The following is a 16,191-nucleotide window of genomic DNA, read 5'->3' on the forward strand; positions in this document are numbered from 1 at the left end:
CACTGATATTCTTCTTATGCTCTTAACTGCAGAAGCTTTCTGGTACAACTTTTGAGCTGTCAATGGTCGTGTTGAATACGCATGGTTCATATAGTGGTATGTCTTCGGCCAAGTCTTCTGGACTTAAGCCTTAAAATTCTCTTCTCCTTAAATGTCAGTTGTATGAATAATGGTAGGTTGCTTCCTTTTGTGCACTGAAGTTCTACTTTTTTTCTGAAGTGCCTCCCCCCCTCCTCAATCCTAAATGCTATATTTCTTGAATTTGTCCTTATTAGTACAGGCAGCTGCAAAATTACATCTCCCCCTTTTGCATATCATAGTTCTGTCAGCCAAGGTTGTCAAGGTGGCAAGGCAACCAAAGCGGTTGGGCTCTGCCTAGGCAATTAGGCGACAAAGCTGCACCTAGCCGGCAATAAGGCGACCAAAGCGGTTGGGTCAATTTTTTTCAATATGACTATTTTTATGCTAATAAATTTCTATTATAAACTGAAGAAACATTCAAGAATCACATTCATCTAAAAAAAACAAGCATTAAGAATCATAATTATGGAAGATTATTAAAAAAAAAGCACAAACATAAGTTCATCTCATCAAACATCATAACATATGACTATACGGCTTTGTAAAATAAAATTTGATTTTTAAAAAATAAAGAAAAAAATATTATCATGTGCAAAATGTCAAAAATGTGACTGTTTTGGTGTTTAGGTGGCAATAAGGCGTATAAGGCGACAAAGTGGTAGCAATTAGGTGAAAAAGCAAAAAAAAAGCTGCATGTTAACAAAGCGGTTCAAAACAAGGTGGTTGAAAAACCGCATGCCTAGGCAAACGCTTTGACAACCATGTTGTCAGCTGAGGCCAAAATAATTTTCTTGAAAGAGCAAGAAATTTTGCCACATAGAAGGTTGATTAGGCAATTCGTAGTGTTGATACTTAAATAATGGTCTGAATTGCCCATGTCTGAAAATTTCAGACCCAAATTCTATCATTTACCCTCCATTGTAATGGTGTCCACCATGGTTGTCAAAACTTTCACCTAGTTGCGCCTTGACGGCCGCTTAGGCCCATCTTTGGATCAAGGCTACCCGCCAAGGCGCCCAGAGCCATCTTTGGATCAAGGCAACTTGGTGTCGTCTTGTTGCATTGCTTGCTGTCACCTTGGTTTTCATTGCCCTTTGTCGCCTTACCTCGCCTCGCCTTGTCGCATTGATAACCATGATGTTTATGCATCCTTCAATGGTCCTCGCTACCTCTTTGTGGTCTTCAATTTTTCAATGCATTGTTTTGCAACTTGGTGAACTCAATCTGGGTTGAAATTTGAGATGTGTGCAGGGAAGAAAGTTTCTAAATGTTGAATCCAAAATATCAGTCTCTTAGTATTTACGTTAGTCTTTCTTAGTTTATTTCTTACAAAATGTTTGACAGTTGTATTCATAAGAATCACATGCGGTATTCGGAATTTGAAGTTTTACGCTTAAAAGTTCACAAAAGGTTGTATTCACTACCTAATACACAAGGCTACCACGTTTAGCAGGTTTTATGCTTTAAGTGTGTAATTCAAAATGGCAATTTCCTTAATCCTTTTGATATGGGCATCTGACATTTAGATGAAATGTTCTATTATATGCATGGTGGGAGATCCCGCTCTTGAGCGAGATCTCGCCATCTCGGTCGAGATATACCATTTTTTTAGCGTAAACTTGGTGGCCCCATCTTAGTGGGTTTTATGGCCCTTGTTGGGCTGAAACTTGGTATTTAGCCTATTTAAGGCCTTTTGAACAATTGGTGGCATTGGGTTTGTTAGAAAATAACTCTAACTATGTCTTCTAAGTCCACCCTATGTGTAAAATCGAAATGCTGTGAAATGTAAAGGTTAAACAACATTTGATGTAGAGATATCAAGTGATTCAAGTTATCAATTATCAAGTACCAAATACATTATACATCAAACTATCAAAGAACTTAAATGTCTTCAAAATTTTACAACCATAAGAAGTTTTAGTAAGTTATAAATCATAATTCATAAGTTCATAAGACTGCAAGAGTATCTCACTCAGCATTCTGCATCAATTGATTCTGAATGGTGGCCACATATGACTCCCAAGTCAACTCATCATTGTAGTATGTCGCATATTGGTTTATATGGGATCAATATGTCTCAATGTCAGAATACTGGAGGAATAACACTTTGGTGTAACAGTCAATCGTGGGTGGGTGAAAGAGCCATTGCTGCTCTTGTTGTTTGTGCTGCTGTTGAACATATAGGTAGGGGTTTCTAAACCAATTAGTTAAGAACCCACCTTCACTCCCATATGTGTACTCTCTAGGTAGTAGGGTCTTGAGGAATAACATGATCTCCATAAGAAGAATACCAAGTGTAATCTAACCATAGTTGTCACGGCGACGAGGCGATGCAAGGCGGTTTAGGCTAATTGAGGCGATGAGTCGACGAGGCGCCCTCCGAGGCGCTTTTGAGGCGGTTGAGGCGTTTTAAGTGAAATTTTTAGTGTACATCTCATTCACTCAAAATCTATCATATCTTATATAATAAAAAGACTAATATCAGACTACCTCAAGTCATCCAACATACTACAAACCACACATAATAGGTCCTAAATAAAAAGTCGCAAGAAAAAAGGAAGAGAAGAAGTTGCTTGTCACTAACCACTGCTTGCCGGAGTGTCGCTGCGGGAATGGAAGAGAAGAAGAGAGAAAGAGATTAGGGATTAGAGTGAGAGTGAGAGTGTGAGACTTGAGTCAAGAACTTAATCTCTTTCAATTTTGTTTGTTTTTATTTTTATTTTAACATTTGATCACATGTAGCGTCATTATACATATGCATATAGGTTCAAACAATAGATACTTTACAATCGGAATCTAATAAGTATTTCAATATAAGCCTTCGATTAGGCATCTTTCTCGTGATTTAAAAAAGAAAGAAAAAAAAGCGGACGCCTTATTGCCTAAAAATAAGGTGACGCCAATTTGAGGCGCTCCGAAGGAGCCCAGACGCCGAGGCGAAGATTAAGCGACGCCTAGGCAACGCCTTGACAACTATGAATCTAACTTGGTGCTGTGATCCCCGTATAGGTACTCCAATGACTACCAACTAGCCAAACTCTACTGTTGTGAACCACTGTGACCATGATCTAGGCTCATAAATTCCATGTTCAATTCAAGATCCTACATGCTCGCATCATCATTCGTTTGTCCCTGGTTTGATTTGCTTTTCCTACTCCTACTATAAGTCTGGGTGATAGGGGAACCACGGCTTGCATGTGTTGGATAACTCGAACGTGGTGGAGGTGACTCCCTTTTGTTGACCTTGACTTCCATCCGCAACGCCACTAGCCTGACTGCCTCCATGACTTGATGGCTGACTTGGAGGGATGGTATCATCGGCATCATCTGGACTCCCACTACTAGACACTATGATGTAGACTTGAATACATATTTAAGAAAGAAGAAGCCCATTGGGTCAGGCCCATCAAAGTCCTAAAGCTATCACCCAAATCAGCCCATGGCTTTCATGGGCTAGTAACGAAATAGAAATTGAAGTGTTTGATTCTTCTGTATATTATTCAGAACTTTACAATCAATTTATATGCAGCTGCCATCTATGAAATAGGAAAGAAGCTATACAGCTGCCATCTATAGAATAGGAAGATATACCTAGAAGATTAGAATAAATGAGAAATCTACCTAGAATAGAAGATTGCAATAAATGAGTAATCTACCTAGAATAGAAAAATACAATAAGAAAAATACCTATAATAGAATATTACAATATGATTTACTTAGATTAAAGATACTAATAAAATATTATGATATGATTCTAAGATTTTCCACACTCCCCCTCAAGCTGATGAATAGGCATTCTCCATTCCCAGCTTGGATATGCAATTCTGAAATGCTAAGCTGCTCAATCCTTTAGTAAGTACATCAACAAGTTGACTATGTGTAGGCACATACGGCGTACAAATCAGTCCGATATCCAGCTTCTCTTTGATGAAGTGTCTGTCAATCTCAATGTGCTTGGTTCGGTCATGTTGAACAAGGTTATGTGCTATACTGATTGCTGATTTGTTGCCACAGTGGAGTCTCATTGGTCCACCCCATTCAACCTTTAGATCTTCTAGGATAATCTTCAACCAAAGTAATTCACATATTCCTTGAGCCATTGCACGGAATTCGGCTTTTGCACTTGACTGGGCCACAACATTCTGCTTCTTGTCACAAGATTACCACCAAGAAAGGTGCAATATCCTGTGGTTGACTTTCTATCTACAGTTGACCCTGCATAATCAGCATCAATGTATGCTTCTAGTATCATTCCTTTATTCCTTCTAAATAAAAGGTCTCTCCCTAGCGTCCCTTTTAAATATTGTAGCACACGGTGAGCTGCATGCAAGTGAATTTCCTTTGGACAGTGCATGAATTGGCTGATTACACTAATTGCATATGCTATGTTTGGCCTTGTGTGAGACAAGTAGATTAGTCTTCCTATTAGTCTTTGATGCATCTCTCGGTCCACAACAACATCTTCTTCTGCATTCCCAAGTTTACTGTTGGGATCTATTGGAGTGCTTACTAGTTTACACGCGGTCATTCTTGCTTTATAAGGAGATCAGTGATATACTTTTGTTGAGAGATGAAAATGCCTTGTTGAGAGTGAGCAACTTCAATGCCAAGGAAGTATTTTAATCTTCCTAAAGTCTTGATCTCAAATTCCTTAGCCAAGTATTTAGTCAAATTTTGCTTCTCTTTTTCTTCATTTCCTGTCACTATTATGTCATCAACATACACAAGTAGTGCCGTGACTCTCCCTGATGATGAGTGCTTGATGAACAATGTATGGTCTCCTTGACTTTGCTTGTAACCCATACTAATCATGACTTTAGTAAATCTGCCAAACCATGCTCGCGGTGACTGTTTGAGTCCATATAAGGCCTTTTTTAACTTGCATACAGTATTAGCAGCTAAATCCTTCTCATAACCCGGTGGATCCTCCATGTAAATTTCTTCCTTTAGTTCACCATGCAAGAATGCATTTTTAACATCAAACTGTTGCAAGTCCCAACCATAATTTGCCGCCAAGGATAGTAAGATTCTGTCAGTATTTGTTTTTGCAACTGGAGCAAATGTTTCAAGCTAGTCAATCTCGTAAGTCTGGGTATAGCCCTTGGCTACCAACCTTGCTTTGTACCTTTCTAAAGATCCATCTGCTTGATACTTCAATGTATAGACCCGTTTGCACCCCACAAGTTTCTTCCCTTTTGGTAACCTTACAAGTTCCCAGGTTTCATTGCTTTCTAATGCTTCCATCTCCACATTCATAGCTTGCTTCCACTCCTTATTGGATAAAGCCTCGGATAAGGTGTAAGGAAGGGCAATGGTGTTTAGACTTATCAGAAAGGCTCTATAAGATGGGGAAAAATGTTTAAAGGACAAGAATTGGGCAAGAGGGTACATGGGTTTCATTGTGCATTCTCTAGTGCCTTTCCTAATGGCAATAGGAAGGTCTAGTTCATTACTATCTGTGGGCACATCAGATTTGGTTTGTAGTGAAGGATTAGTCATTTGCACCTCATTTCAGAATTTGGGTTGGAGTCTTGAACTTGCACTGATTTTGGAACAAGATTCTTCTTCCTTGAGAACACCTTTCCTTTGCCAAATCTCACATGCTCAATATCAGAAATAGGCTCTTTCATTTCAAAGTTTGACATATGTTCATGTTGTTCACAGTTTGACACAGGTGAGTCTGACACAAGTTTAGGTTGTTTATAGTTTGACTCAGGTGACATAGTGAAGTATTTGGGAGTGAACTCTAAGTCAAGTAAGAAATTCCCATTCTTATCTTCCATTATTGAATGCTCCCCCTGAAGATGAGATGTGGAAAAATAAGACTTATTTTCGTGAAAAGTGACATCAATGGAAACATAGAACCTTTTTGAAGGAGGGTGATAGCACTTGTAGCCCTTTTGAGTGGAGGAATATCCTATAAATAAACATTTGAGTGCTCTAGGATCTAATTTACCCCGATGTGGTCCATGAATATGAACAAATGAGAGACACCCAAAAATTCGAGGAACAAGGTTATTTGTCGTTTGTAGGTTTGGGTAAAACTGGGAAAGGACATCCATTGGACTCTTGAATCCTAAGACTCTTGAAGGCAGCCGATTTATGAGATGAGTTGCTGTGAGGACTGCTTCCCCCCAAAATGACTTAGGCACATTGTATTGGAATAGGGAGGCTCTAGTTACATCAAGAAGGTGGCCATTTTTCCGTTCAGCTACTCCGTTTTGTTGTGGGGTATCAATGCACGATGACTCATGTATAATTCCCTCCCTCTGAAAGAATGGAGTTAGAATTTGATTGAAATAGTCTTTGGTATTATCAGATCTAAATCTTTTTATACTAACTCCAAATTGGTTTTTAACCATAGAATGGAAGTTGGGAAGAACACAACTAACGTCGGATTTGTTTTTGAGTAGAAAAATCCATGAGACACGAGTGCAATCATCAATGAATGACACGAACCACCTAGCCCCATACACATTAGGAACTTTAGAAGAACCCCAAATATCACTATAAATGAGATAAAATGGGATGGAACTTCTTTTCTTGCTTAAAGGAAGTGGTACACGTTTGTGTTTAGCAAGCTCACACACATCACAATGAAACTCATCAACATGTATGCCTTGAAACAAAGAAGGAAACAAAAGACTGATTACCCTAAAGGAAGGATGTCCAAGTTTGTGATGGTAAAGCCATATTTTTTCTTTATTGGTTTGAGAAGGACTACCATTAGTAGCATGTGATTGGCTTGGTGCCTCAATGTAGCAGAGTCCATCCCTTTCTTTAGCATGTCCAATCGTCCTCCCCGAATCCTTATCCTGAAATACACAATGACTATGGTGAAAGACTACATTACAATGTAAATCTTGCGTGAGTTTCTTCATAGAAACTAGATTTGTAGATAGTTTAGGAACATGTAGGACATTTTTCAAGGTGAGGGATGAGTTGAGCTTAATATTTCCAGTTCCAGCCATAGTAGTTAATGTGCCATCAGAAGTAGCTATCTTTCTATTGCTTGGACAGGGAGAATATGTGGTGAACAGATTTGGTGAGTGTGTCATGTGGTCAGTTTCACCTGAATCTATGATCCAGGGGCTTGGAAGAAAATTACTAGAGACATTTAATCCAATTGAAAGTGGAAACTCACCTGAATATGCCAAAGAACATGTACCTGGTTTTTTGTTAAGGTTGCTCAAAAGAGTTTTTACACGCTCTATGTCCTCCTGATTAAGGCTAGCAACCTCTTTATTAGTGGCTTCAGGTTGCTGTGCAGATGTAACATGTGCCTAACCAGTATTTCCAGATTGCTCTCCTTTGTGCCCCCACTCTTGGCTAGGAGGTTTACCATGAAGTTTCTAGCATCTTTCCCGTGTGTGATGAGCTTTCTTGCAGTAGGTACACCATAGATTGTCTCTGTTTTGCTGTTTGGATTGTGCCCAGTTTTTCCACTTTCAGTAGCAAATGCCTTGTCGGTTGTGGGAGTTGAATGCTCTCCTCCTTGAGATACCATTGCTGAACTATCAACACTTGTAGGCTCTAACATCAGTCCTCTTCTACTCTCTTCCCCTCGAACCAATGCTACAACTTCATTGAAACACGGCACGTCTGGTTTTCCGAGAATCTAAACCCTTATTTGGTCAAACTTAGGATTTAACCCTACCAAAAAATCATAGACTCTATCTTGCTCAATATATTGCTTTACTACTGGTAGCATCCTCAGAGCACTTTGTCTTGATGACTCGGTAATGATCCTACTCTTGCCACAAAGCTTTCAGCTGGTTGGCATATTCTGTAACTGTCTTATTTCCTTGTTTGGCTGCTACTGTTTTACCCTTGACCTCATAGACTTGGGCCGCATCTCTTGCCTTAGAATACGTCTGTTGGATAGCCTCCCAGATGTCTTTGGCAGTTGCCAAGAACATGCATGTATCACTGATTTCTGGAATCATAGAATTCCACATCCATGCCATAATCATAGAATCTTCTTCGTCCCATGCTTCATATTTTGGATCTCCTGGTTTCGGTCCAACTCCAGTCAGGTGGTTCGTCTTTCCTTTGCCCTTCAGAATGGTCCGAATGAGTTTGGACCATTTTAAATAATTTTTTTCATCGAGCCTGTAGGCAGATTGAACATTCTGCAATTCTCCATTCTGCAGATTTTTGATTGTCTGATCAAATGCAGTCCCAGAAGTAACCTCTCTTGGTTCTGACATACTCTTTGTAGTTGCTTAGAAATAGTATGTGAAACAGTACCAAAGATGTAGTAGAACGACAGATAAGACGGAGAAAGAAAAAAACTGTTTTTCAGGTAAAGGAAAAAAAAAAAAAAAAAAGAAAAGAAAAAAAAAAAAAAAACAGAACAGAGCAGAATAAAGAATGGCAATAAAGGCCAAAGGAAGAATAATCTCTATGTGGCGGAAACACCCAGAGATTAAAGGCAATGAAGGCCTGAAAGCTGGACAGCAATCCCAAGATTGGTTGGCTCTGATGCCATGACGAAATAGGAATTGAAGTTTTTGATTCTTATGTATATTATTCAGAAATTTTACAATCAATATATACACAATTGCTATCTATGAAATAGGAAAGAAGCTATACAACTGCCATCTAGAGAATAGGAAGATATACCTAGAAGATTAGAATAAATGAGAGATCTACCTAGAATAGAAGATTGCAATAAATGAGTAATCTACCTAGAATAGAAAAATACAATAAGAAAAATACTTATAATAGAATATTACAATATGATCTATTTAGATTAAATATACTAATAAAATATTATGATATGGTTCTAAGATTTTCCACAGCTAGGACTATTTTAGTGGGTTAAAGTTAGCCACATATTTTGATCTCCATGGTCTAGACCTAAGCCCAAGTTTAGTCCTTGAAAAGTTAATAAAATGGGTTTTGCTTTGAAAATAAAAGAACTCATTGTCAAAGAAGTTTTTCTTTGTCAAGAGTTAGAGTAGTAGTTAAGTTATTAATAGGTAGGTGGTGTTAGCTAGTGGTTGGATGTTACCATTAATGTTTATGTCTCTTTAGAATGCGATATAAGGAGACTTATGTAAGAGGTGAGGAGATAACTCATCAATTGAAATCAAATTGCTCTGTTAGCATTCCTTCTCTATGGAGAATCCTTCTGTTTGATTAAGGTAGGTTGGTGTCCGATCCAATCACTCCACTTTGCGGTGTGATGTCTGGGTGTTACATTGTTATTCTCAATTCCCTCATATTGTCCCTTCAATTTCTTCATCACAGTTTTGCCCATGTTTTGAAGATCTATTTAGCCCGTATTGTTATACTATTATCCTTATAATACCACTTTAGTTTCAACCCTCTTTCACTTCTGAATTCTGTTTCATCTTTAAGTTTATCAAATCTAAAATTGATTCCCTGTGAAAGGTCCTATTTGGCTACTGTTTTGATCAATCAAATACAGTACTACATTACATCACCTCAGGTGATGCAACTACTTGGTCCTGCTGATGCAACTACAACAGGCTGACTCTCATCAGAAGACATGTGGTCAGCCACATCATCTGGGCCCATGGCAGCAGGCCAGCAGCAATAGTAGGATCCGGCTGCTCCTAGCCCGTCCAACACTGGGCCACCTTGATCCCTAACCCACTGATATATAACATCATCTTCCTCATTCTCTGCGGGGGGCTCATGGAATATATCAGTTAACTCAATTGGTTCCTGATTTTTGTCATCGATATTGTATGTTCTCTACTCTCAACCTCATGTTGTAATGCACATACACTAAGTCCTCGAGCATTTTACTCCCCAATCTGTTCCTTAACTTACTATGGATGAGCGAGAAGGTGCTCCAGTTCCTCTCGCAACCAGAGGATGAGCAACTCTGTGAGAGTACTTTAATTGATATGCCCTTGAGATTTGGCGAACTAGTTCCATATAACACCCACCAGTCAGCTACATAACCAAATATAAGAATGCATTAAGCAAGTATATCTTCATACTTATATAACTTATATGTTATAGTCTTATGGACTTATCAGTTATCACTTAGAGAGTCATAGTAATGGACTATTTATCAAGATCATTTTTTGGCCTAGTTGCAACCGTAGAAGGCTTTCCAAACCAGAGGCATCCCTGAACTCCCTGATCTATACACTAATTGTTCAATTATTGTACTTTTACTACTATATATGTACTAATGCAAGAAGTTGAAGAAACAATTGAATAAGTAATCACCTCTCCATTGATTGTCCCTTGCATGACGGGATTTGGCACAAGCTTCTCCACCACGTCTTGCACTGCATTCATCAACCTTACATTAAGTCCCATATCATTCTTGTAATGGTACTTTGGGTTGAGGTAGTAAGCTTGTATTGTGGAAATAAAAAAATTTATTAGGCTGCGTTTGTTTGCAAAGGTGTGGTGGAAAAAAAAACATGTGGACCCCATGTGTAGTGGGGTGAGGGAAAAGAAAAGGAAAGGAAAGGGTTTTGTGGAAAAGTGATAGTGGTGGGTCCCACTTTTTACTTTTTCCAACTTTCCCACAAAATCCCATCAAATATGTGGGGTTTTAAAATGACTTGGGGTGGGAAAGTTGGGCTGCCACATCAGCAGACAAGTTTCCTTGATTCAAAGAAACTTGTCTCTCACTTTCCACCCCAAGCAACCAAACAATCTACCATCTTGGGATTTAATGGAAAAGTAAGAAATCTACACTTCTTTCAAGAATTTTTCCACCCCACCTTTATTCCAGCAAACAAACGCAGCCTTAGTGATTTGGTTGTTTACTTGTTTATAAATTATAAGTTGTAACAAATTAACAATGTAAGTTGAAGTATACCAAAAAAAAACTTAAAGACTTAAAAGTGACTAACCAACCAAGTGCAAAGGATGCATCAAGTGCGTCTCCCATCTATCATCGATGATCCTTTTGTAGGATTTGAAGGAGGCAGGGGCAGCAGCTCTAACCAACTCTTTCATTTGCTGAAGGGCAGCATATATGTGGGGGCATTGTGGGCTTCTTCTCCGAATCCAGCATCCTTAAAACAAACACAATAGGCTCTAAAACGCCCACTGTCCTATTCAGCTGCCTCCAAAAGGAATCATCAGCAATGGTTTATTTGACTACTACTACATCAGGATGGCTAGATCCACGCCAATTATACCATTCCTCACTTGCAAGCATGTGCCGTAGACCCACCACTTTCTTCTGGAAGCTTTTTAGAACTACATAGTTGGTGGAGAATCTAGTCAATCTAGGCTTGACTAGATCACCCTTACAGTGGTTCCTCATCATCTTCAGCATATAACCATGGTTATAAATTAAATTGCTGACCCTTCTAGCCCTCTCAATTACAACATTGATTGGCTTTCTCTTCCCCAAGTCATTCAACAAAAGATCAATCGAGTGTGCTGCACATGGTGTCCAAAAGAGGTGTATCTTGCTGCTCTTCTTCTTCACCAACATTTCACCAGCTTTCTTGAAATTAGCACCTCTATCTATGACAATTTGGACAACATTGCTTGGCCCTACCTCGAGTACCGCTTGCCTAAAAAGTTTGTAAAGTTAGTTAGCATCTTCGATTTTATTTGAGGCATCCACTGATTGAAGTAAGGATGTCTTTCCATTGCAGCTCAATATGAAATTAATGATGGATTGTATAGTAGGACCAGTCCATCCATTAGCCATCACAGTAACACCATATGTTGTCCATCTTTCCTTCAATGAACCAATGTATTCCTCCACCTCTTGCTTCACCTTTGGTAGATATTTATTCATTACTTCCTAAGCTGTTGGGCCTTTAACCCCATTACACCTGTCATAGCAATTGAATGATCATCCCCTGATAGTATGGTGTTTTGGTTACATTGGCTGCCTTCTTGTTGTAAAGCATGAATTTGCTAATCGCCAACCTAGCTTCCTCCTCCCTACTGCCTTCTCTACCTCTAGCAAACATATATGGAATGCTTCTTTGATAGGTGTCTTGATGCCTAAAGAGGGAGGGGTCTTGGTCAAATGTGGCATCATAATGTGCAGTCTTCCTCCTCCTTTCAGTCCTCTCACTTCCCTCACATCCATGAAAACTGTGTCTAGGTGGCATGGATGCCCTTGATCCTGAACCACCTGCTCCTCTTGTTTGTTCATATTGCTTCACATTCTCAAAATGTAAGGATTATTTGCTAGCTTCCATTGCAGCCTTTATCTGTCTCCACTCGGCTTGTGACTCAATACCCATACGCTTGCTTCTCTCCTCATCATCGTCTGAATCCTCATCAACATCAACATAAGGTTTGTGTAGCACTGTATCCTCAAATTTCCTTTGCTTTTGTGCCATCTCATCCTTTCATTGTCTCCCTCCCTTTAAAGTTGCTGCAATTGCTTGTTGCACTTCATAAGGAACCTTGGGACACTTGGCAACATCTTTGTAGCCCCCAGCCAGGTGTTGCTTTAATCTCGCTGAACCACCAGAATTCAAGGTCTTGAGGCAATACTTGCATTGGGATTTTTTCTTGTCGGCAGTAAGTGGATCCCCATGTTGCCAAGCAATGTCATGAGTCCCACTACTAGTGCCGCTACTCCTACTAGTTGCCATTTAAGCTACAAGTCTACAACACTCAAACACATACATGAATTTTCCCAAATAATCATGTTCCCAAATAATCATTAGAATAATTTGTAGATAATAAAAAACATGTAAAAACAATGTATAAAACAACAAAACACACTTTGTTCTGAGATAACATATATATACAATGCTCAAACAGACATGTTTGTATTTTTAAAATAAACTACATAATATGAACATCATTTAAAAAAAAGAAAAAGATAAATTTTGAATAAAATATTATTTTTATAATAAAATATTAATTTTTATAATTAATTTATTTAATTATAAAAAAATACAGCATGCATGATAATCAAAATATGACTACATCGAGTTGTAGCCCTCTCAATGTAGTTTAACATAAGTGATAATCACATTCATATCATAAGTATTTTCTTATATTTTTTAATTTTAATTTTTTGGATATTAAAATTTTTAAATACAAAAATTCTAAAAATAAATTAGTAGCAGAAAATTAAATTTGTTTCCATGAAAGTGTAGATCAAAGCTAGTAGATCAACATATATTTATACTAGACTCATACACCCATTGTAGAACATTCTATTTGAAAAATTCAAATTTGGGGAATAATCTTACTTTTGTTAAAGATCTAGTTGAAATTGGCTTGAATGATGATAATTTGATGTTGTAGATGTGTTAAGGATGTTTGGAAGTTGAAATCTAGTTGAATCCCCAAAAAATTCCTGCCAAAAATCAATTTTCTGGCGAGATTGGAGAGTTCAGCGAGAGAGAGGTGAGAGCTGCCTCTCTCGCACGAGATAAGGGGTTTTAAAATCCCCTAAAGCATGTGGTTGGGCCCATGCTAGAGAGATCTCACCATCTTGAGGCTAGATCTCGCGTCTTGTTGGGCCAAAATAACGAGATATCTTGCGAGATCTCCCACCATGATTATATGTGTGATGACATAGAACCTAAATTAGTGCGTTGTCGTAAGGAAGAATGAACAAAAAAGAGAAGAAAGAAGCTGAAGAGAAGAAGACGGGACATGCATTAGAGATGAAAATACAAGATACCGACCATCACAATTAGTGATGGGGTCATGCTTCTAGAGATATGAAACTAAAGCAAAGTACAATGAATTTTTAACCAATGGGATAGACTTGGGTTCAAAGAGGGTTGGAGGATTCCCTTTGTGCTTCTAGAGGAGGGAGTTTGAAGGTCGTCTCATTGCCTTGGGAAGCTAATCCGAACCTCCTAAGGATATCACCTCATTGTAGTATTCCAAAATTAATACAGAAGTGGCTCTAGTTAAGAATGAAGCAGTAGAATTCCAAAGGCTCAGTTGGGGACCTTTCTCAATTTGAGAGAGAGGGTATTTAGGATCGTCCACCAGGTGTTGTATAATAGGTTTGATGTGAACATGGATTGACCCCCCGGGCCGAACCGTAAAGTGGGCCCCAAGAACTACCTAAGCATGCTGGCCAATCCACCCCAGGGGTATATTGGTCATTTTCTTGCCCACTATGTATCTAGCTGGAATCCCCTCAATCCAGGTTATAGATCTGTTTTTATTTATTTATTTAGGTTAGTTGTTTGAGAGTTAATAGTCCATTTTAATTTCTTGAGTTTTGTTTGACTTGGTCAATTGTGGATAAGATAAGACTCTTTATCCAAGAGGGTTCTTATCATTTAGGAGTTTGTTTTGATTTGTCTTTTATTTATAGAGTCCAATTCAAGGAGGCCATGTAATGAGGTGGGATCCTAATCTATAAGGGAACCCTGCCTATAGTCCAAGTCTTTAATTATTTAGATTCCAATCTAAGGTGGTAGGTCAGTAGTTGGATCCTTATCAATTAAGGATTCCCAATTTGAGTCCAGTTCTGTCCAAAAGGCTATAAATTGCCTAGTAGTCTTATGTAGTTTTTCAGTTATGATGATTAATAAAGTTGATTGTGTTGAGGATTTGGTCTCCTTGTTGGGTGGCCCTGGTTGAGTAATATTGTTCAAGTTTTAGCATCGTCTTCTTCAATTCAGCAGCTTTCAAGTGATCATCAAGCAGCCATTCAAGCAATCACAGCATTCAAGTAAGTAAAAGAGACCCCCCACTCCATTCCCTGCCCCCTTTCTTCTCTGCAGTCCCTCCCCACCCATCCCCTCTCTTGTGTGGCCCAATTGGACACCCCCACCCCCATCGTAACTCCTCTCACTCTCTTCCCCTTCTGTTCCAGCAAGCCCCACCCTCCCCTTTGCATTGGAAGGCCCCTCCCTCTTCCCCCTTCTTCCTGCTACAGCAGCAGCCCTACCCCCTGTTAGATCCTCCTCCCCAGCTCCTTAGACCCCTTTCCGCTCCCCTACAATTGCACCTAACCCTAGCATGTAGTCCTATCATTAATTTCACAATTGAACCTGATTCCTTTAGTCCAGAAAATTTCTGCACTTCATCTTCTTCCTTGGGAATTCTGCAGAATTTCTAAAACCCTGAAATCTGGACCAGTTTGCACATCTGGCCTTACTTTACGGTTCAGATTTATAGACACCAGTAATAAATTAGAAAACCAGCAAGGACAGAACGTGCTCCACCCCAGCTGAGGCTTCCCCAAAACCCTAAATTCTGAATTCTGAGAAAATCCAGAACCCTGTTCACACTGTAACAGAGTTTTGAGAGTGTGAAAACCCCTCTGAAACCCTAGAATTTTCACTTTTCTTTGCTGTAACTTCCTGGGCAAAGCTAAATCTAGGGAAATTACTTCAATTTCCTTAGCCGTAGATCCTGGTTTACATCAAGGCTCAGCCTTGTCCTTATATTTTAGGATTTTTCTCCATACCAGCAAGCAATTGCAAGCCTCTCACCTTCCAAATAGAAGCTTTAGGTGCTTATTATAAATTAATTGCACCCACACACTGTTTTTTCTTTTTTGAGTTATTAACTAAATTTGTTAAATTAAACCAGTCATGTTCGAAAAAAGTTGCTTGTGTGTCTTGTACTTTTCAATCAACTAACTTATGCTTGACCTTTAGGATCCACTTGATCATAATGCCCTTACGCATAGGGCTGAAAGGTTGATGATCAGCTATAGTTGATAAATACTCGTAAGACTTGTCTAATCTTCCATTATAGCTTGCTACATTTCCTTAGCTAAAAAGGAGTTTCAGTTACAGAAGCTGGCTTTTCCTCATCTCTTGGAGCATAAAGGAGAGCATCCCCTTCAATCTCAAAATGACGATGGGGAGAAATTGACGTGCTTCTTTGGGCAGAGTCTTAACAATCTAATGGTATACTCCCACAAGACCAAATGAGTCTCACCCTATTTGTCAATTACAGGATGAGTTGTAATCCCCACCCTTTCTAAGAGTAGGTGAGATGCACTTATTATCCTCTGCTTCAAAGAGGTGAAGATTCCTTCAACCTCTTTCTTAGGCTAATAAATCAGTCTTATGAAAGCTTGACATTCTGACACTATATTTCTGTCAATCCTCCATCTTACTGTGTACATATTTAATGCATCCAAGTGGTTGCATATCACCCAAACTAGGCAATTGTGCCTATTCACAATAAGTGGATAAAACT

The 16,191-nt window shown here is 38.9% G+C and overlaps 1 protein-coding gene across 1 annotated transcript in view; it reads left to right on the top strand.

The window, feature by feature from the left end:
* Positions 1-16,191, top strand: part of PFT1 (phytochrome and flowering time regulatory protein (PFT1)) — a 91,684-nt gene that overhangs the window by 21,477 nt on the left and 54,016 nt on the right. The window contains exon 3 of the mRNA XM_089139380.1: positions 33-96. Within this exon, the coding sequence (XP_088995506.1) occupies positions 33-96 (64 nt within the window). The remainder of the gene's footprint in view (positions 1-32; positions 97-16,191) is intronic.

The sequence above is a fragment of the Hakea prostrata genome, chromosome 1 (assembly GCF_041222555.1).
Source record: "Hakea prostrata isolate BN-2017 chromosome 1, UWA_Hpros_2, whole genome shotgun sequence".
NCBI lineage: Eukaryota > Viridiplantae > Streptophyta > Magnoliopsida > Proteales > Proteaceae > Hakea > Hakea prostrata.